Source organism: Equus caballus, chromosome 17, assembly GCF_041296265.1.
Source record: "Equus caballus isolate H_3958 breed thoroughbred chromosome 17, TB-T2T, whole genome shotgun sequence".
NCBI classification, from domain to species: domain Eukaryota; kingdom Metazoa; phylum Chordata; class Mammalia; order Perissodactyla; family Equidae; genus Equus; species Equus caballus.
This window is the reverse complement of record NC_091700.1, coordinates 48,706,774-48,729,524: the sequence shown is the minus strand read 5'-3', so window position 1 is coordinate 48,729,524 and position 22,751 is coordinate 48,706,774. Positions and strand designations below refer to the sequence as shown.

General features: G+C 38.5%; 1 protein-coding gene across 3 annotated transcripts in view; it reads right to left on the bottom strand.

Moving 5' to 3' along the window:
• VWA8 (von Willebrand factor A domain containing 8) overlaps positions 1-21,560 on the bottom strand; it is a 358,178-nt gene extending 336,618 nt beyond the window's left edge. Inside the window, exons 1-2 of one of the 3 annotated variants that reach the window (XR_011427808.1) lie at positions 21,226-21,490; positions 11,431-11,508 (exon numbers count right to left, since the gene is read on the bottom strand). Coding sequence is in view for 2 of the 3 variants with exons in the window: in XM_023621650.2 (XP_023477418.2) it covers positions 11,431-11,508; positions 21,226-21,388 (241 nt within the window). In the remaining variant the exon portion in view is untranslated. Of the gene's footprint in view, positions 1-11,430; positions 11,509-21,225 lie in introns of all 3 variants that reach the window. The other 2 variants (XM_023621650.2, XM_023621651.2) reach the window with 2 other exon arrangements.
• Between the last annotated feature and the right edge of the window lie 1,191 nt (positions 21,561-22,751).

Genomic DNA, 22,751 nt, shown 5'->3' with positions numbered 1-22,751 from the left:
TGTAAATACATTAAGTGTGATCTGTGAAGGGAAACTGAAGTTTATTTGAAGAGCCTACTGCCATTTGTGATCCTGCAAACAACCTAACTGAGGGCAAATTCAAAATCAAATCTAGATGAACTGTCTTCCAGATTCAGCTTTTAAGGGTGAGACTGAACGAAGATGAAAATGCTTTAGCATATCTTGTAAGCAGAATCACAGCAGCCCTTAAGGAATCCCCATGCTCAACAGAGCCACAGGCATGGGGTAAAGGAAAAGAAAAGGAACAAGAATCAGAAGGCTGGAGAAATGGCTGTGTCAGGGACTCTCATTTATTGAGCACTATATGCCAGGTACTATCTACACATTTCACATATGCTATTTGATCTAATTCTTACAATATTTTCATGATGTTGAAATGATTGTCTCCATATAGTCAACGAGACTCAAAGCAGTTAAATGACTATAGAAATTCACACATTTAAAAAAAAGACATTCACACATCTAGCAAGTAGTATAGACAAAATGTTAAACATAATTTCCTCCCCAAGGAGGTGTTTCCCTACAGAACTAAAACTACACAAGTTTTTCTATTGTCTGTTTAGAGCGGATTTTATTCGCACTTCTAAAGCTCATTTTAAAAAGCTAGCTACAGTTATAATAAGAAAAGACCCAGAAATCAGGAAAAATGAGTGGGTTTTTTTTCAATTATCATGTACCTATGGCATGAAAGGTGTTATAGATCTGTTTTGTTAATTTCTCTCTAGATAAGCAAAACAACTTGCTAAACAGTTAGGTCACTAGTCTCACCCCTAGAAAAGAAAACCTGTCTATTACAATAACATGATTAGGCATAACCGTTAAATAATGAATATTAAAAATAAATGTTCCTGACTCCCACCTTCTAGTTAGGATGAAGAGAATTCCAAGAGAATTTCACTTCCAACCTAACAATCAGAGCAAGCCAGTTAATCTATAAAAATCACAGTTTCTTAAAAAAACATCATAAAGCTAAGGATACAAAGAAACCTAAATGAACTAAGCTCTAGAAAGTAATGAGCCCTTCCAAGGAGAGAAGAGGCCCACAGCTAGCTTTCTTACCTGGTAGAGGGCAGGAGGAGAGTCTGCCATAGATGTGTCAGGACAAGCAAGGTAAACTTTTAGCAAACTTACAGTGGCCACACACGGGCTGGCATGATGAATTAATCTGCTGAGAAGTCTCAGTTACAAAGAAAATCTCCACCTACTCACCAACTCTTCCCCATTGGCCTTCATCAAGTACAAAGGAGTATACCCTAAAACCCAGATGCAGGGCAGGAGCTGAGAGCTATCTTTCCTGAAGCATGATGGACCTTTCCTTAGCGCAAGGCAACAAACCATTGGAGGCTGGGGATGGGATATAAAAGGCAACAGAAATCACATAATGCATTCAAGTCTTTATCAAGTGCAAGGCAGCAGTTCTCAAAGATGGTGCTGGGGCTGGAGCTGAGATAAATCCTTCTAAGGCACTCTTGGCCTTCACTGACACGGCCTCTGGAGGCTGGAGGCAAGGCAACAGGACAAGAGAGATCCAAGTTGCAGAAAGTAGAATACAGGACTGAATAGCAAAGAGAATCCCTCAGTATCCAAAGATCTGGCAGCTATAAAGAAAAAAGAGACTGGCCATGGTTTGTAGAACTGAAGATGGAGCTATAAAAAGCACAAAGAGAACTCTGGAATCTCATCAGAATTCTGATCCTGAACCGTGCTGAAGGGAAAGTCTCAATACCTTCCTTAAAACATTTAAAGCCAGAGATAAATGGAATCTAACAAAAGCTACAAGAAAGCCCAGCACAGATTAGACTAACTCAGCACCCCCTCCTCCAACTACACACACACATACAAACAGGCAAGGCTAAGTAGAAGAAGGGGCATGCCCTTTTCTGGGATAAATATTATTTACTTCAATCTCTATGCTTTTTTTATCCACAATGTCTGGAATATGATAAAAAATTATGAGACACTCAGGAAAGCAAGAAAATGTGACCCATAGTCAAGACAGACAAAAAGTTGATCAAAGCAGTTTTAAAAATGGCCCAGATGCTGGAATTATTAGACCAAGAAAAATACACTAAAAGATCTAATGGTAAAGGATGACAACATGAATGCATTCAAGCATGAGAGATGGAAAATATAAAGAAAAACCAAATGACATGGTAGAAATGAAAAATATATTTACAGAAATGAATGAAACATCAGGTAAGACTTACACCAGACCACACAAAGCAGAAAAAAAAATAAGTTAACTTAATTATGGCCAACAATGTTCCAAAATTGATGAAAGTTATTAACCCACAGACTCAAAAAGCTCAGAGAAATATGAGGAAGATAAATTCAAAGAAAACCACACTTAGCTACATCAAAGCCAAACTCTGATGTAGATAAAAAGATAAGAGAAAATCTTAAATGTAGATAGAGAAGAAAGAAAACTTACAAACAGCAGAATAACAACAAAAATTACAGCAGGCTTTTCATTAGGAACAATAGAAACCATAAGACAATAAAATGACATCTTTAAAATACTAAAAGAAAAAAAAAATACTGGCATTTCAAATCCAGCAAAAAAAAAATCCTTTTAAAATGAAAGGAAAATAAACACATTTTAAGACAGATAACAGATGAAAGAATTCATCTCTCGTAAGCCTGCACTAAAAGAAATGCTTAAAGAAACTCTTCTGCCTGAAGAGAATGCTTTCAGATGGATGCCTGAATCTGCAGGAAGGAATGAAAAGCAACATAAAGCATTAAAGTATGGGTAAATATTAAAAATTTTTTTTAATTATCTTCATTTTATACATATATATAATTTCTTAAAATTCTATTGACTGCTTAGGGCAAAAATAATAATAAACGTGGCGGTGTTTTCAGCATCTATACAGAATTAAAATATATGACAACAAGAGTACAAAGGGTATGGGAGGTAAACAAAAGTATAGTGGTGAAAAGTTCTCTCACTGTTCCTAAAATAGATTAATTATTATTTGAAAGTAGACTGTGATAAGTTAAAGATGTATATTATAATCTCTAGAGCTGCACTGTTCAATAGAGTAGCACTAGATACATGTTGTTATTTAAACGTGAATTTAAATTAAGTTAAATTTAAAATTATTTTCCTTGATTGCATGGCCACATTTTGAATGATTAATAACCACAAGTGGCTAGTGCCTACTGTATCAGACAGCACAGATATAGAACATTTTCATCACTTCAGAAAGTTCCATTAGACAGAGCAACTCTATAAAAAGAGGCATAACTAAAAGACAAAAAAGGAGACAAAATGGAACATATTATCCCTCAAAAGAAGGCAAGAAAAGATGTATATAAAAACATAAATAGGACAAAGTGCAAACAAACATCAAGATCATAGACTTAAACACAAGAAAGCTGTAATGTTAATTGCTTTAATATGTCAATAATTATATTAAATATAAATGGGCTGAATCATTCCAATTCAAAGAAAGAGCTGTCAGAATAGATAAGCTGTTCATAAGACACACTTTAAATATAAAGACATAGACTAGCTGAAAGCAAAAAAATGAAAGAGAGCATACTATGCAAACACTAAACACAAGAAAGATGGTGTGGTTTATACCAATAATCAGACAAAATAAACTTTAAGGAAAAAAAGCGTTACCAGACATAAAGCCAGCATTACACAGTAACAAAAGGGACCCTTCATAAAGAAGACATAACAATTATAAACGTGTACATACCTATTACAGAGGTTCAAAATACACAAAGTAAAAACTGACAGCACAGATAAATAAGACAAATCTACAACCATAATAGAAGGTTTTAACACCTCTTTCTCAGTAACTGATTAAAAGGTAGATAAACAATCAATAAGAATAAAAAAGACATGAACAACATTGTCAACATTGACCTAACTAATACTTAGAGAATATAACACCCACTATCAGCAGAATACTAATTCCTCTCAAAGTTTACATGACAGATCATATGCTGGGTCATAGTCTCAATAACTTCAATTTCAAAAGATTGAAACCATACAGAGTATGTTCTCTGACCATGGTAATGTTAAATTAGAAATCAATAAGATAAAGAAAAACAAACCAAACACTGGAAATGAAGCAAACATACCTCTAAACAACCCTGGATCTAAAAAGAAATCACAGAGGAAATTAGAAATATTTTGAACTGAATAATTATGAAAACTTATCATATCAACAGTTGTGAGATGGAGCTAAAGCACTGTTTAGATAGAAATTCATAGCTTCAGATGTCTAAATTAGGAAAAAAGAAAGGGAAAAAAAAAAGCAATCTGAGCCTCCACCTTAAATAGCTAGAAAAAGAAGAGAAATTAAAGTAAATAAAAGGAAATATTAAAGAATGGAAATTGATGAAATAACAAATGGACAAGAAATAGAGAAAAATGAACAGTCAAAGGCTATTGTTTTTGGAAAAGTTAGTATCATTGATAAACCCCTAGTAAGACTGATTAAAAAGAGAAAGAAAAAAAAACCCAAATTTCCAATATCAAGAATAAAAGAGGGAATAGCCATACAGATTCTGCAGATATTTAAAGACTAAAAAAGGCTACATCATGAAAAAATTTATGCCAATAAATTTTAAAACTGAGATGAAATAGATCTACCCCTTTAAAGTAAAACAGAACTAGAAAGTTCTTATTTAAAAAAATAGAATATCTTCGCAACCTTGAAGTAAGCAAAGATTTCTAATACAAAATAAACACTAACCATAAAAAATTGATAAATTGAATGTAATCAAAACTTTGCCAATCAAAAGATATCATTGAGAAAACGACTAGGCAAGGCAGAGACTAAGAAAAAGTATTCATAATACATAAATATGACAAAAGACTTATGTCCAGAATATATGAAGAACTTTTATAGATCAACAATAAAAAGACAAACAACTCAATTTTTTAAAACAGGCAAAACATTTTGACAGACACTTCACAAAAAATTTATAAATGGCCAATAAGAATAGGAAAATATCTTGAACATCATTACTCATCAGGGCAATGCAAATTAAGACCACAATGAGAGGACATGCACTACTGGAACAGCAGAGTAAGAACCTCTGAAAATCTACTCTTCCATAAAAGCAATGAGAATACTGGCAAAAATTTGTCAAAATCAACTGTTTCAGAATCTGGGAATTAACAAAAGGTTTTCACCAATCCAACAAGCATTTAATCTAGAAAAATGGGTGAGCCTCAGTAAGAACAGTGAGCTTTGTAGTATTTTAACTTGCCCTGTTCACATCTCTCTCCCCAGCTTGTAGTAGTCTTAAAAACCAACTTCCCAAAATGATAGTGAAAACCAGCACTCTGGCAACCACGGGAGAGGACAGAACAGGGCTAGAGCTTCCCAAAAGCCCCACCGCCAGAGAATTATCCATACCAACCTGTCCAGCAGCTCCCTGAAAAGCCCCATTCTTAGAATTTGTCTTTAGTTGAACCACTCAGAGCTCCCTATGTGTAAACAGCTCTACTCCCAGGGTGTTTGTCAAAAAAAAATCAGCAACCATTGCTTAACATCACAGCTGCCTGATGCAGCAAAACCAGTTGGAGCTAACATGAGGATGACCAAAAACTAAAAAACAAAACAAAACAAAACTTAAAAGGAAAAACTGAGAATAAGATGTCCAAAGGAGGCTTTGAAAAGCTCCAGTGTATGCCTTGGAATCTTGAAGGCCATGCACATGTGCAGGACTATGTACATGTCCAGGAAAGTCCTGAGAAGGGCCTAATCTCTCATCTCTGGCTGATGTTAAGGCTTTGCAAAAGCAGGTAGTAAAGGTTTAAGACACACTGGTAAGTTGCCTTTGGAGTGCTGAAATGATGCCCAACATGAGGCCTTGGGCAAAGGCTGAGAAAATTTATTTGTCCAAGACATTTAAGAAATCTCTGCCCAGTCATTGCCTGATCACTAAGCTAACTGAGCAGAAACTTTAGTGGCTGCACACGACAAAGAATATAGACTCTGGGGGCCAGCCTGGTGGTACAGCAGTTAAGTGCGCACATTCCGCTTCATCGGCCCGGGGTTCACTGGTTCAGATCCCAGGTGCAGACATGGAACCACTTGGCACACCATGCTGTGATTGGCGTCTCACATATAAAGTAGAGGAAGATGGGCACGGATGTCAGCTCAGGGCCAGTCTTCTTCAGAAAAAAGAGGAGGATTGGCAGAAGACGTTAGCTCAGGGCTAATCTTCCTCAAAAAAATTTTAAAAAAGAATACAGACTTTAGAAAAATACTCTATGAAAATCATAAAATAAACAGCAACAACAAGTAGCAAAAACGAAACCTGGGGAAGAGAGGAGTCTGATTTCCAGAGTTGCCACATTATACTATTTAATATGTCCACTTTTCAACAAAAAAAATTATAAGAAACAGGAAAGTATGGCCCCTACATAGAGAAAAAAATCAGTCAGAAAAGCTATCTCTGAGGAAGCCAGACCCTGGACTTAGTAGATAAACACTTTAAATGAGCTATTATTAATACATTCAAAGACCTAAAAGAAACCATGTAAAAAGAATTCAAGGAAAGTATGACAACCATATCTCACCAGAAAATATCAATAAAGAAATAGAAATTATATACAGATCCAAGCAGAAATTCTGAAGTTGAAAACTACAATAGGTGAACTGAAAAAATTCACTAGAGGGGCTCAACAACAGATGTGAACAGGCAGAATAATCAGCAAACTTAAATACAGGTCAATTGAGATTATTTCATCTAAGAAACAGAAAGAAAAGAGAATGAAGAAAAACAAACAGAGCCTCAGAAACCCGTTGAACACTATCTAGTATATTGACATACACATAATAGGAGTTCCAGAAAAAGAAAGTAAGAGAGGAGGGAAGAAAGAAATAATAATAAAGAATAATTGCCAAAAACTCCCACAAATTGATGTAAAAACATTAATCTGCACATCCAAGAATCTCAACAAACTCCAAATAGGTCAAACTCAAAGAGATTTTCACTTAGACACATCATAGCCAAACTATCAAAAGTCAAAGACAAAGAGAGAATCTTGACAGCAAAGAGAAAAGTGACTCATCGCATAGAGGGGAGCCTCGATAAAATTAATAACTGACTTCTCATCAGAAACTATGGAGGCCAGAGGCAGTAAGATGACATATTCAAAGTGCTAACAGAAAAAACTGTCAACCAAGAATTCTGTATCCAGTAAAATTATCCTTCAAAAGACAAAGGAGAAATAAGAAATTCAGAGATAAACAAAAACCGAAAGAATTCATCACTAGCAGATTCACCCTACAAGAAATACTAAAGGGAGTCCTTCCTTCATGCTGAAATGAAAGCACACTAGAAAGTAAATCAAATCCATGACAAAGAAAGAAAGAGCACCAGCAAAGGTAATTACATCTGTAAATACAAAGATAGTACAGTAGTCCCCTCTTATTCGCAGTTTCACTTTCTGCAATTTCAGTTACCCACAGTCAACCGCAGTCCAAAAATATTAAATGGGAAATTCCAAAAATAAATAACTCATAACTTTTAAATTGCGCAACATTCTGAGTAGTGTAATGAAATCTCACGTCAGCCATCCCACTCCATCCCACCCAGACATGAATTATCCCTTTGTTCAGCATATCCATGCTGTATGTGCTACCTGCCCATCAGTTACTTAATACCCATCTTGGTTATCAGATCATTGTCCCAAGTATCACAGTGCTTGTGTTCAAATAATCCCTATTTTACTTAAAAATAGCCCCAACGCACAAGAGTAGTCATGTTGGCCATTTGGATATGCCAAAGAGGAGCTATAAAGTGCCTCCGTTAAGTGAAAAGGCAAAAGTGCTTGACTTAATAAGGAAAGCAAAAAACATCATATGCTGAGGTTGCTAAGATCTACAGTAACTTTCATAACAGTTTATTTCCATCATTGTTCTATTTTATTAGTTACTGTTGTTAATCTCTTACTGTGCCTAATTTATAAATTAAACTTTATCAAGGGTATGCATATATAGTAAAAAACATAGTATATATAGGATTCTGTACCATCTGCTGTTTCAGGAATCCCCTGGGTGTCTTAGAAAATATCCCCTGTGGATAAAGGGGGACTATTGTGTGAACATATTTTTGCTTGTAACTGTTTTGTTCTTCTATCTGATTTAAAAAACAACTTCATAAAATAATAATTATGAAATTGTGCCAATAGATTTTTAATGTATAAAGATATAATTTGTATGACAACAATAGCACAAAGAAAGTGGAAGGGAACAGAACTATGTTGGAGTAAAGTTGTGTATACTATTGAAATTAAGTTAGTATTAATCTGAACAAGTTTAAATTATATTGTTAATTGTAATCTCTAGAGTAACCTGTAAGAAAACAATTCAAAAAAATATAGTAAAAGAAAAGTGGGACAGGGGCCGGACCTGTGGCCAGGCGGTTGGGTCCACATGCTCCACTTCAGCAGCTCAGGGTTTCGCCAGTTTGGATCCTGGGCGCGGACGTGGCATTGTTCATCAAGCCATGCTAAGGCAGCATCTCACATGCCACAACTAGAAGGACCCACAACTAAAATACACATCCATGTACCAGGGGGCTTTGGGGAGAAAAAGGAAAAATAAAATCTTTTTTTTAAGGAAGATTAGCCCTGAGCTAACATCTGCTGCCAATCTTCCTCTTATTTGCTGAGGAAACCTGGCCCTGAGCTAAGGTCTGTGCCCATCTTCCTCTACTTTATATGTGGGATGCCTACCACAGCATGGCATGCCAAGCGATGCCATGTCCGCACCCGGGATCCAAACTGGCGAACCCCGGGCCGCCATGAAGCAGAGTGTATGCATTTAACCTCTGCGCCACCGGGCTGGCCCGGAAAAATAAAATCTTTAACAAAAAAGCAAAAGAAAAGTGGGACAGAGGGGAGAGGACAAATTTCAGAGCCATTTAGGAGGTAGAGTAAATGGAAATTTGTGTTAGATGGAAGTGAGATATTCTCCCTCAAGAAGCACATAGTCTAGTGGAAGAATCTCAAGAGTGAACAAAAAATTACGCTATATTGTGCCCAATGACTGGAACGGAGAAAGGAAAGGAGAATGGCAGGAGCTGAGGGTGAGACCAGATCATGAAAGGTAAGGACTGACTTTTGTTCCTAAGGTATTAAAGAGTCATTTAACAAATTCTGAGAAGAGAAGTGACATGATTTTGAGGAAAGCAGTATCTGTGAGCCATTAGGGAAATGCAAATCAAAACAACAATGAGATACCACTTCACACCCACAAAGAGGGATATAATAAAAAAAGACAGACATTAACAAATGTTGGTAAATGTGGAGAAACCAGAACTCTCATACATTGCTGATGGGAATGTAAAATAGTGCAGCCTCCTGGGGAAACAGTTTGGTAATTTATCAAAACATTAAACATTGAGTAACCATATGACCTAGCAATTCCACTCCTAGGCACACACCCAAGAAAACTGAAAACATATGTCCACACAAAAACTTGTATATGAATGCTCATAGCAACATTCCTAATAGCCCAAAAGTGGAAACAATCCAAATGTCCATCAAGTGATGAATGAGTGAAGAAAAAGTGGTATATCCATACAATGGAATATTATTTAGCCATGAAAAGGAATGAAGTACTAATACATGCTACAACACGGATGAACTTTGAAAACATTGTAAGTTATGATAACATTATAAAATAATCCAGACACAAAGGCCACACATTGTATGATCCCATTTACACGAAAGGTTCAGAATAGGCAAATCTATAAAAAGAGAAAGTATATCAGTGATTGTCAAAGGCAGGGTGGGGAGAAGGGGAGGAGGAGGAAGAAATGAGGAATGACTGCTAATGGGTATGAGGTTTCTCTTGGGTGATGAAAGTGTTCTAAAGTTAGATGGCAGTGTCATCACACAACTCTGCACATATGCTGAAAACCACTGAGTAGCACACTTTAAAAAGGTGAATTTTATGGTATATGAATTATACCTCAATAAAACAAAAACCATGATGAATTACCATTACATACCTAGTAGAATGAATAAAATAAAAAGACTGCAAATATCAGTGTTGGCAAGGATGTAGAAGATCACTGTTGGTCAAAGGGTAAAACAGAACAACTACTTCAGAGAACTGTTTGGCAGTGTCTTACAAAGTTAAACAGGCATGCACCTTATGACATGTCAATTCAGCTCCTTTTTATTCAAGAGAAGTGGAAACTTATGATCACAAGACTTGTCCAGGAATGTTCATATCACCTTATTCACCACTGTCCAAAAATGGAAAGTATCCAAATGCCCACCAGTAGGAGAATGGATAAACAAATTGTGGTATATTTAGACAATGGAATAATACTCAGCAATTAAAAATAAACTGATATGGACCTTGAGGGTATTATGTTAAGCAAAATAAGCCAGACAGAGAAAGACGAACTCTATATGACTCCACTCATAGGTGGAAGTTAACATAAAGACAAGGAGAACTGATGGGTGGTTACCAGGGAAAAGGGGGGGGGGGGGGGTGGGGAAGGGCACAAAGGGTGAAGTGGTGTACCCATAACATGACTAACAATAATGTACAACTGAAATCTCACAAGGTTGTAATCTATCATAATCTTAATTTAAAAAAAAGTAAAAAATAAATAAATAAAATAAAAATAAACTGATAGGTGCAGCAACATGGATGAACCTCAAAATCATTATCCTGATGAAAAGAAACCTGATACACACACAAAAAAAAAACCCAGACTATATCATTCTATTTATATAAAGCTAAAGAACAGGCAAAACCAATCTATCATGGTAGAAAAGAGAGCAGTGGTTTTCAGGGCAGGGTAGAGGGGAAGGAGCACAAGAGAACATTCAGAGGTAATGAAAGTAATCTTGGTGGTTATACAGGTTTATGAAATTGTCAAAATTAACCAAAACGAATACTTAAGATGTGTGCATTATATGTAAATTTTATCCCAATTCAAAAAGAAACAATAGTATGTGAAAAAATAAATGTTTTACTAAAATATTCATGGGTGAAGTGATACAATGTCTGGCATAGGTTTTAAATACTCCAGAACAAAAAAATGGGAGTCAAGGGGCTGGCCCAGTGGCATGATGGTTGGGCTCGAATGCTCCACTTTGGTAGCCCAGGGTTCACAGCTTCAGACCCTGGCTGTAGACCTACACATCGCTCATCAAACCATGCTGTGGCAGCATCCCACATACAAAAAAGAAGAAGGCTGGCACAGATGTTAGCTCAGGGACAATCTTCCTCATCAAAAAAAAAAAAAGGGAGTCAGGTAAAAGAAGACCCACATACATTGATAAATGTTGAAGCTGAATGATAAATACATCAGGTTTATACTATTCTCTCTAGTTTTGTCTATGTTTGAACACTCACACAATGAAAAGTTAAATTATTCATGCATAAAGAAATGACTATATCTTACTGTAGTTCTGTGGCACAAGTTCTGGGTTCTTAGGAGTTTTCAACTTGTAGGATACATCTCCAATACTAACTGTATCACCTAAAAGAGAATAAGGAAACACAACCATTACAATAGACAAGTAAGAAAACCACACACTATACCTTTCACAATGATTCTCCTGACCTACAGAGCAGGATGTTAGAGAAATGTAGCACACATTGTGTCAGGCACTATGCTCAAAAATGTCTGTTCAAAGCATAAGTTATATAAAGAAGTGAAGCATCAGTGAAATTCACATTTTAAATATGTTAGCAAAAAAGGTAAAGTACAATAAACTATACTAACCAGCATTATTTTCTCATTAATTGTAATACTAATAAAGTCAACAACAATAGACAAGAAAGCATTTTGTTGAAGATCATCCAAAGCATCCATAGGGTGGTATCTTTAACACATATCTGCAACCTTTTTACATCTTTATAAGTTCTTATTTTTATTATATACAACTTCAAGTTCTCCAGTAACACAACCCCAAAATTCAGTATTTCTAGGTACACACACAAAAAAAGTAAAGCCCCAGTGGTATACATGCCAAGAATCCATACATGAAACAAACAAAAGCTCTCAGTAACTTCTACACGGTTCTAATTTTTTAAAGTAACATTAATTACATTCATTTCTGGCTGATCTTCTAAAGTGCAGGACGAAACCAATCTCTGCTTTGCTCTCTCCAACAGCAAAACAGACTTATTGATACCATCTGCACCTGGAACTTCATTTGGAAAGGGTTCAAAGATGCTTAGAAAAAGTAGCTGTGCAAAACGAGTCTTTCCACATTCCCAGTTTTGAGCTAGTGAGGTATCCTGGAGACTAAAGGCCTTAAATCATGGTAATAACAACAGCCAACACTTGTTAGATGATTAGTGTCTTCTAAGTACTTTACACACTCCCAAAATAACCCTGTGAGACAACGACTTTACAAATGAGGAAATTTGTAAATCTGTGAAAAGTTTTTATAGATAAATAAATTTATCATAGGTATGTGGTAAATTAAGAGAAAAGTAGAAACATTGTGTAGAACACGGGCATACTTTCTAATAAAGATAACATGTATATTTAGAGTTCAGTTGTACAAATCAAAGGAATTTTCCTCTGAATTAGTCTAGACACAAGCTATTATTTATTGAGTAGTGGCTATTTGGCAAACACTGTAAAGACACATTATTTATGTCATTTTACTTAATCTTGGCTCTAAGTAACCCATAGTTCCTATGAGCTATTTCATATAATAGCTGTAACAAAAGCTCCATTTCAAACCAGCTTAGTAAAAAAAACCTTGGGGTTTCTGTTAGAGCAGTTATATGACATAGCTCACAGGAACCACGGGTTACTGAAGAGACCCAGACTCAGAAACCAGTCCACAGCATGACAGGGAAGGCAACAGGAAACACAGTCAAAGTCGCACCCCAGGATAATCTCACTGAGATACAGCCCCTGGCACCACCAGATCCACAGCAGGGGACACCATGACCAGAGAACAACTTTTTTCTCCTCAAACATTTCATTTTACTATTTTTCAAACCTGTCGAAAATATCTTCAGGATAAAAGATCTGAAGGAAAAACACCACCTTAAGTTGCAGAAATCATGCTTCTTTACCTTTAAAGTTTTCTGATACATCTTCAAATAATAAGGATGTGACCATAAGTAAACTGTTCCTGCAGCCTTTGCACAACTCGCTTATGATTCAAAGCCTTGGGCAGGGCATTTAACCAGCCAAGCCTACGTCATTACCCACAGCCTGGCTGCCGGGGAGCAGGTGGAAGAACGAGCTAACCACTGTGATTTCCAGAGTGGAGTCAGGGCCCTGCTTCCTCTCAAGACTCAGACAACAGGGGATTCCACTCCCCTCTCTCTCCCTTTCCCTTTCATCCCCTCACCTCCTCTCCTCAAGTGTCCTTTGCTTTTCTTTCTCCTCCCCAACTTCTTCACATGGGGTGCAGAGGCGTAGTTCTAGTCTCTTTTCCATTCTATCTACAGCCTCTCCTCGATGAGCTCACCCAGTTTTGTTTAAAGTGCAACTAATATATTGCTGGTTCTGAAATTTGTATCTCTAACCCAGACCTCAGAACTCCAAACACGGATATCCTAAGAGGCACCTTTAACTTAACATATTCAAAACTGAACTGATCTTTCCACCAAAATGTGCTCCACCCACAGTGTCCCCCAGTTCTACTGGCAACTTAATCCCTCCAGTTGCTCAGATCAGAAATCTTGCAGTCATTCTCAACTTTTCTCTCTTTCACACCCCAATCCATCAGAAAACTCCCATTCACTCTGTCTTTAAGATATATCCAGTGTTGTCCACTTCTCACCACATCCTCTATCACCATAACGCTGATGCTAGCCAGTTAGGGGTTTTCTACCTAAATGTATTTTGTCATTTAAACAGCATTATCGCCCACCTTCTAACAGATCTGTTTCAACCCTTGCGTTGCGCCCTACAGTTTATTCTCAACAGAGCAGCCATGGTGATCATAATAAAATAGGAATCAAGTAACGCCAGTCCTCTGCTCAACCCTCCCGTCTTTACAAAGGCCTAAAAAGCTATTTTTGATCTGGCTCCCCCATTTCCTCTCTGACCTCATCTCCTGCTAGTCTCCTCACTTAATCCACTCCAGCCACACTGGTCTCCTCACAACCCCTTGAACATGTCAGACATATACTCATTTCAAGCTTTTGAACTAGATTTTCTAACTGATTGAAATACTTTTCCTAAATATATCCATTTATCAATTAGAGTCCCAGCAAGAAACAGATGGTACATTCAAACTGAGTAACTGAGGAGAGCATAATAAAGGAACCACTTACAAAAGTGTGGGCAAAGTGTAGGAAAATCAACAAGGATGGTGCAATACCCTGGGACTGGCAATAACAGAAAGCCTGAAGGGGCAAGGGCAGAGAGCAAGCAAAGAGTGAATATATTCAGAAAGCCTCCTAAGAGGAGCTGTGACCCTTCGTGGAGGAATACAGCAAACCCATGGTGGTGACCTGGCAAGGAAGGAGACAGGGAATAAACATGAAGCAAAGCTGACAGATCTAAAAGTAGAAATAGACAAATCCAAAATCACATCCGGATATTTTAATATCTCTCTCTCAGTAAGTGATGGAAGAGCAGGAAAAAATATATAAGGATAGAGAAGTAAGGATTCTGCTTCTCAGCCTTTTGGCTAAGATCAAGTACAGAAATAAGGATAGAGAAGATCTGAAAAGACTATTAACCACTCAACTTAAATGACCTTTATGGAACACTACATCCAACAACAACAGAATACATATTCTTTTTAAACGTGCACTGAACATTCACCAAAATAGATCATAGGCCAGACAAGTCTTGATAAATCTCAAAGGACTGAAATCATACAAAGTATGTTTTCTGATCAAAATAGAATTAAACTAGAAATCAGTAACAAACAGGTAACTGGAAAATCTCTAAACATTCGGAAATCAAGCAATAGGCTTCTAAAAAACCCAAAAAAGAAATCACAATGGAAACTGGACTCATTAAGAAATGGAGCAATGATCAATCCACCACGCCTGCTGTAGGCAAGCATTCATATGGGTTAGGCATTTGCCCTCCCTGCCTCAAAGGCTGAAGTTCTTGGCCAACTTCTGTTACCGTGCAATACTTTCCTGAGTCACCTAATCCATACAAATGGCGCAATTCTTATCTAAGCCTCAGTACAACTAAGCTTTAAATGTCTACTTTGGTTCAGATCTCTCTTTTGAGTTCCACACCTGTCAGAAGTCTGCGGGACACTTTACTTAGAGATTCCAGAGAGATCTCAACTTTAACACGAGAAAAATAGAACTCTATATTTTCTGTTGTGTTGTCCAACCAGCTCCACCTCTTAGATTCCTATCTCAGTAACTGATGCTTTATTCCCTCAGCCTGGAAGGCCTTCCACATCTCCCTCACACTTCTTTCCCTTACACAACTAGTCCTCAAATATCTTCATGTCCCCACTGAACCTTTCCTACTTTTCCTTTTGCATGATCTCCACTTCCCTAAAGTGATCACTCCATTCCCGTCTTTCTACTAGCATAGTATGTGATTAATGATTCTGTAAGAGCATTTGTCACACTGTATTACAATTATTGGTTATGTTTCCTCTACAACAATGGTCTTTAAATTAAGAGACACAAACACTTTCCAAGGGTACAGAGCATGGTGGTCTTAAGGGGATCACAGTTTCCAGATCTCCGTTCCATGCGTTCTGCCCTAACACTGATCTGAATAAGAACTAGCCCTACAGGTTCTCCATCCCCACAGGCCCTTTTAGGAGCCCTTCTCCCACTTATTTCACTATGGTGTATGGGGCATTGCTCCAGGGTAGTACACAAACGGACATTTTAAATTATGGTTTAGGAGAAGCCTCCTTTAAAAATTATTCAAATCAACATAAATCTGCCTAGATATTGTTTTTCCATGTGTCATATTTTTCTGTTATATTTTTGGTGAACAATTGTTTTGTTTTACATGCCCAATATTCTTTCCCCTTTCTTTTGACAACAGAATTCCTCTCTCCAGGGCAGAACCCATCCCATTTGGTTTGAGTAGAGTTCATACCACTCATCCCAACCTTTACCCTGGCGACAAAACCCCCGGAAGTTCGTAACAGGAACCCTGCCAAAACATTCTACTCTCTGGCCACAATAATTGTTTTAGAGATGGGCACACGATCCAAGCTTGGCCAATAAGAGTTTTCACCAGGCTATTTGTCAGAGCTCACAGGAAAAGATGTTCTCTGGTCTTCTGACACTGTAAAGACAACAAAAGTCTGCGACTATCAGTTAGGCTATCACTGCTATCACTTATAGAAAGCCTACCAGACACTGAAACCAAAACAGAAAAAAAAGATCTAATAATGGAGAGTGGAAAGCAGGATGACCACAGGGAAAGGCAAAGCCCACACTCTGAAATTATTTGAGCATCCCCCATCTAGCGTAGCCTAAAGTCATTGGACCTCTCATCTATCTGAACAAAAAATGTGTTTTTCTGTGCACATTTCTGTCACTTAAAACCAAATAACTACTGACTAATACAATAATTTTTGTAAGGTAAAAGCAGGCAGAGCAAGTGTAACAATCCCTATTTTACAAAGAAAGTACACACTCAGAGAGAAATATGGAACATTTTGATCCCAAGAATATTCTGAAAACAAACATTTTAATCAGATTAATACTAGCATTTGTAAATTTTCATCAAGTAACTAGCTTTCAGAGCAAAATTCATTAAGCCACAAAAACTCCTTGATCAATTTTTATAGAGCATATTTTCACTTTTCTTTTATTTAAACTATGATTTTATAGTGAAGATTTGATTTATCAATCACTTTTTTGGTGATATAGAATTTTACTAATTGCATCTTGTACAACTCTGTGTTTTCCTTTGTGGTCATCAGCATAGGTTGAATACCAAAAAGATTTTATTCTTTCCTCAAAGTTTAATCAATAACAAATTTTGCAGTATATAGCTTTGTCCGAGTTTTATCTTATATTGATAATTTCTAATAATTATTTAAAATGTTCATATGACTGATAGTTTTTTATTTCATTCTTGGCTAACCCCAGAGAAATTTGGATATTTTCTTCAGATATTTCAAGGCTGTTCTATTGTCAAGATCTTTACCAATCTCAATAATGCTTTTCTCACTTAACATATTTAGGCACATCTGTGGTAGCCCGTCTCCTAAAATGTGCTTTTTAATGCTCTTAGTCTCTCCCAAATTGTAAACAATGGATTATGTTAGTGAATATATACACTTTAGGACATGCAGTTCTATGAAATGTACTGACAATTCAATGACATAGCTTTGACAAAGAAGGTGGTTTAATTCAGGGTTTCTCAACAGCAGCGCTATTGACATTTGGAGCCACATAATTCTTTGTTATGAGGGGCTGTCCTGTGCATTGTAGAATGTTTACAGCATCAATGGCTTCTACCCACCAGAAACCAGTCGCACCCCCTTCCTCCTGAGTATGACCACCAAAAATGTCTTCAGACATTGCAGGGGAGGGGAATCACCCCTGGTTAAGAACCACTGGCTTAGCGTCACCATTTTTTTTTAACACAAAACTTACACCCAAGAGAAAACCAAATATATCAGCAATTTCCAGGTTAGTCTGCATGTTCCTAATACAGGTCTTCCTAAGGATTTATTTGGTTTCAACTGTAATGGGATTTTACTCCTTAACTCTTTAATACAATAACAGGGTCACAACGTCCTCAGGGTCAAAATAGCCTGCTGTAGGTTCAAAGTAGTTAATAATTTCCCCAAAGTTCAATACTAGTAAAATACAGAGCAAAGACCTGAACCATACTATAGCATTTCCCTTTACCTCACATTTCTCAGTGCAAACCAGAGTTCCATATTTCCCCTCCCCGAAGTCATTAATTCTATTGTAGACCAAGGATATAATCTTAAAATCACAGAAATGCACATAGAAGGATGTTTACTGCACTGCTCATATATTTAAAAATAGAGAAACTGAATATCCAAGAATGGGAAATTGGTAAAATAAATTATATAACTATATCAACTTAATACCTATTTAAAATGAGCACATATAACAGTATCTATCATAATGTTAATATGTTCACAATAATGGCTAAGTGAGAATAAATTAAAAAACATACATGATCCCATTTTTTAAACAGAAATTTGTATAAATAAGTAAATATTATATATAAAATCTGATAGGATTAACACCAAAAAGTTGACAATTATGAATTTGTGTGGGAGGATTATGTTTTAAGGGATTTTGCTTCTATTTTTCGCTTTTCTACAAGAACAGAGACTTCTTGTAAAAAAAAATTTTTAATATTTCTATAAATAAATTTATTTCATACACTAAAGTCATAAAGATAAAGCAATGAATCCCTTTAATGATGGCATTAAGTGACAGCACTAATTGTGTCATGGTGGATTTATACGGAGTTACATTTCCAGGTTTATCATTTGATCTTGATCTATGGTATAGCTGAACCTATTTAACATCAGAGTCCTACTGAACCCACCTGCCTGGCTCCCTCTTTGAAAACACTACAATAACCCTTATTGAAAACTTTGTCGTAGCTAACCTCTTTGTTCCTACAGCCAAGAGACACTACTACTAACTGAAGTGTCAAGAGATAATAAAGAATTTACAAATTATAGATACTTAGACTATCTGAAGCAAAGGATAAAAAGCAGTGAGTTTGGGGATTTTTATTTTTAACACAAATGACCCTCTCTTCCTTCTACTTACCAGTGTTTATAAAGTCAACAAGGCAATTCCAGCCTCTCCTGCTCCGTCTCTGTATGAACTTTAACATAAGCCACTGAATGCTTATTAGGTACAAAATGTTGACAGGTACCAAAAAGAATATAAAGATAAAGAAGACATACATACAGTCCAGGAGAGATAAGAATATTATATAACTTGTATCTATTGTTTATGTACCTGTTGCTCTTTTTCCATACTAGAAAGCAAGGTCAATTACATGCAGAGAGGAGATTATGCGTTACTGGTCACACGCGTGAGTGAGGCTGAAAGCATCTTTCCAACTAAACTGTAATTAATTACGGCATACTGCTATTTGTGGTTTTCCATTTGTCTGGGTATGACCTCTGGGTTCAAAACGGGACACTCCAACCTTGATGGCCAACATCATGTCCCAGGGTAGCCAAGAGCTTGCCTCCTGTTTACCTGGCTCACAGCTGTTATTTGAGCCCAGATCTCTGATGAGTTCCCAGCTGCATTTATCCACAGTTGGAATAACTTCAACCCTGTGAATCTTTGCAGTGGCAAGGAAAGTAAGTTTAACACAATTTACTCCTTGTGGTGTGATCTTGCCAGAGTCAATGTCTGAGTCTAAGAAGTTAATACGTTGTCTGTAATGTGTCCATTTGAAGTAAAGCTTGTACGTTGATTTGCCAGACATAACACAAATTTTGAGGACATTTACAACTAATCACAAATACCTATATAAAAGATGTTAAAAATTCACATGCACGTGCATTTCTAATGTTTTTATAATCAACATTATTCACGTACAAAGAATAATTTTAATTTTTTAAAAAGTTCACATGAATTAACTCAATTCCATCTACCTACCCACATCGTTCTGACAGTTCTAAACTTAAAATGAACTGGTTTCATTTCTTGTAAAGCCAAGGAAACAGAATAACTCTCCCATAGCTGAAAATATGTATACCAAGAATAATAAAGAAGCTAACTTTTATTGAACATTAATATGTGCCAGGAATCGTATTAACTAATTAAATCTTCATAACAATCGTATGGATATACTCTCCTTATCCTCATTTTATGGTTAAAAAAACTAGGCCACAACATTCAGTAACCTACCCTCAAGTCCTCATATCTAGACAGTGTAGAAATGGACTCCAACTCAGACCGTTTAACTCCAAAGCCCAAGTTATAAACTACACTACACTCCGACACTTGACCTCTGCCTTCTAGGACAAAGGAGTAACAAGCGAAAAACTCAAAGAACAGGGGCTGGCCCCGTGGCCGAGTGGTTAAGTTCGCGTGCTCCGCTGCAGGCGGCCCAGTGTTCCATTGGTTGGAATCCTGGGCGCGGACACAGCACTGCTCATCAAACCACTGTAAGGCAGCGTCCCACATGCCACAACTAGAAGGACCCACAACGAAGAATATACAACTATGTACTGGGGGGCTTTGGGGAGAAAAAGGACAAAAATAAAATCTTTTAAAAAAAACTCAAAGAACAAAAAACAAAGAAATAAACAAACACCCTGTAAGTCACAATAACTGATAAAGGGGCAAAATTTGAAATCGCAACTCTATACAAGAAAACGAAAAAATTCATTTGTCCAGCGAATGAATGGATGAAATGAAAGGTGTGGGACTTAAACCGCTCATTTCCTGGCAAGGAAAATTATCTGGAGTGCAAGAAGACGGGTAAGGGAAGAGAAACAATGAAACCTTCAATTGCATAGTGAAAACCTCCCTTATTGTAAGCAACAATGACACTGACAAAATCTTGCCTAGAAACAGTTTGCCATTCAAGAGCAGCAACAACATACATCTCTTCCCTTACCCAACACAAATGCTCTAACTCCAACACACAAAGAGAGATTCCTGAAACCAGCTCAGGTAGAGCCAAACAACACTGAGCTTAGAAATCAGAGCGTGTGATTCTAACGCAGTCACCAGTTAGCTGTGGGATCACCAGCAAGTCACTTTTCCCTTCTAGGTCTTGATACCTCAATTGTAGAGTCAGGGGCTTTAATGAAGTTGAAAGAAAAACTCTTGTAAAACTTGGAAAGGTTCGTGGATATATGTCAAACATCGTGAACGATGGGTTCTTTGGCGAGAATGTACACTTCTAAGTCGCCATTAGCCCTCGCTGGAAGCTGCCACAAACCGGCTTCCAGGCCCTTTGGACTCAAGAGAGCAAGGTCAAGTCCAGCTTTCGACAGCCTCTGAAGGCTGCTGCATTACCCTCTGCGCGGACTATAATCCAGGTCAGAACTGTGGGGGTGAAAGCAGAGTGGGAGAAGGAGAAAGCACTATTCCAGGTCATCAGAAACCTTAGTCCAGTTCCCTTGGGCCACAGAAAAAGACACAGAGAGCGCGAGCGCCTTGCCCCGTGTTACACCGCAGTTAGCGGCAAGTGGAGAGCAGAACCTGATCCCGGCTCCCAGCGCAGCTGCAGCAGCAGGGAGGGAGCGGCGGAGGCGCTAGGGGCCCCGCGCGGATCGCAGGGGCTGCGGGGGGCCGGGGTTACCTGTGTCGGCCCCCGCCCCGGCGTGCCGCAGTCTGACCTCCGACCGCCGCCCGTCGCCGCCCGGCCTGCCCCGCACCACCTGCCGCAGGAGCAGCCGCACGCGCCGCGCGGCCGGGCCGCCGTGACCGCCCGGCGTCCCGAGCAGCAGGAGCCGGGACTGCATGGGGCCAGGCCGTTGCCGGGGACGGCGAGGGCGTCCGGGGCGAGCGGCGTCGCGGGCGGGCAGCGTGAGACGGCGAGGCGAGGGGGACAGGAAGCGGCTCTGCGCCGAGTCCGCCGGAAACTGCTTCCCCCGGCGCGGCCGCCTCCGCCGACTCGGGCCGGCCCGGCCCACGGGGGCGGAGGGAGCTGCGGCGCTCTAGCCGAGGAGCCGGCGCCGGGGGCCGACGCGGAGCAGGCGTGGCGGAGCGGGGGGTCGGGCTACCTGCTGACGGGGAGCTGCCCTCGCTCCTCGCCCTCCCTGCGACCCCCATGCCGACCTCCAGCCGTTCCCTTGTGGTTCTGTAACGACGGGTGTTAGGAGCGTTTGGTGCTGTGACCCTGCAGATGCTTTTACCGTCTCCATTTCTTGGTCAATGGCCCAGTCTTACTAGAGTGCGCTCTGCCGGTACGCCGCTTCAAATCCTTTCCAGAAACTAAGTAGGTATTCTCGAGATGGTGGGAACTTTCACCTGTCTTGATTCGTTGTAACCATACCAGTATTTCATACGGTCCTTACCCTGTATCTTTTTTCTACATGATTCCCCTCCCCCCCCAAATTCTAAATGGAAAACTATCTCAGTGATATATAGAAATTGCCAAAATGTCAGAAAGGACCCACATCAAGCACTTTTTCAGTCATTTCTGCAGTGCAAGAGTTATATAAACATAATTTATGTCTTTAGTAAGAGAAAAAAGTGGGACACTGGCTAAGGCTGCCTCCTTTTCATACATACCAAAAGCGGAAGTGGTCCTACCCGGAGCAGACAAGGCCTGATGTCATTATACTGCATCTCCAAAGTGTCATGAGTGAATGGACCCAGGCAAAATGTTTGAGTCAAGTTATACAAAACAAACATCAAACAAAAAGGATGCAGAAGACTTCGTTCACTTTTAGCTAAAGGCCCTGCTAATTCTAGAGTTGTCACTATCTTTGAATGTGTATGGAGCAGGTAGGTACCCTGTGCATAACGCTCAAAGCAATCGAGAAGAAAGTGATAGGAGGCTGTGAAAGACAAGCTGAGCTGGGTAATGCGTTGTGCGTCTTGCGGAGGACTTGGGCTTAGGGGATGAAGTCTGAAACAAGCTTCTAACCTAGTTGAGGACACAGTGAAAATAAAGGTCACCGTTTGCCTGGTGCGTTACAACATGGTTTCACATGTGTCTTCTCATATAATCTTCCCGACAACCCTATGAGTCCACAAGGGGAAAATGACGTGAATATAGAGTGTAACAGTTTATAAAATGCTTCTCCCACTTTGAGTACATGCTGTGTGTCAGGCATTATGCTAAACACTTTAACGTGTTATCTCATTTCACACAGCAAT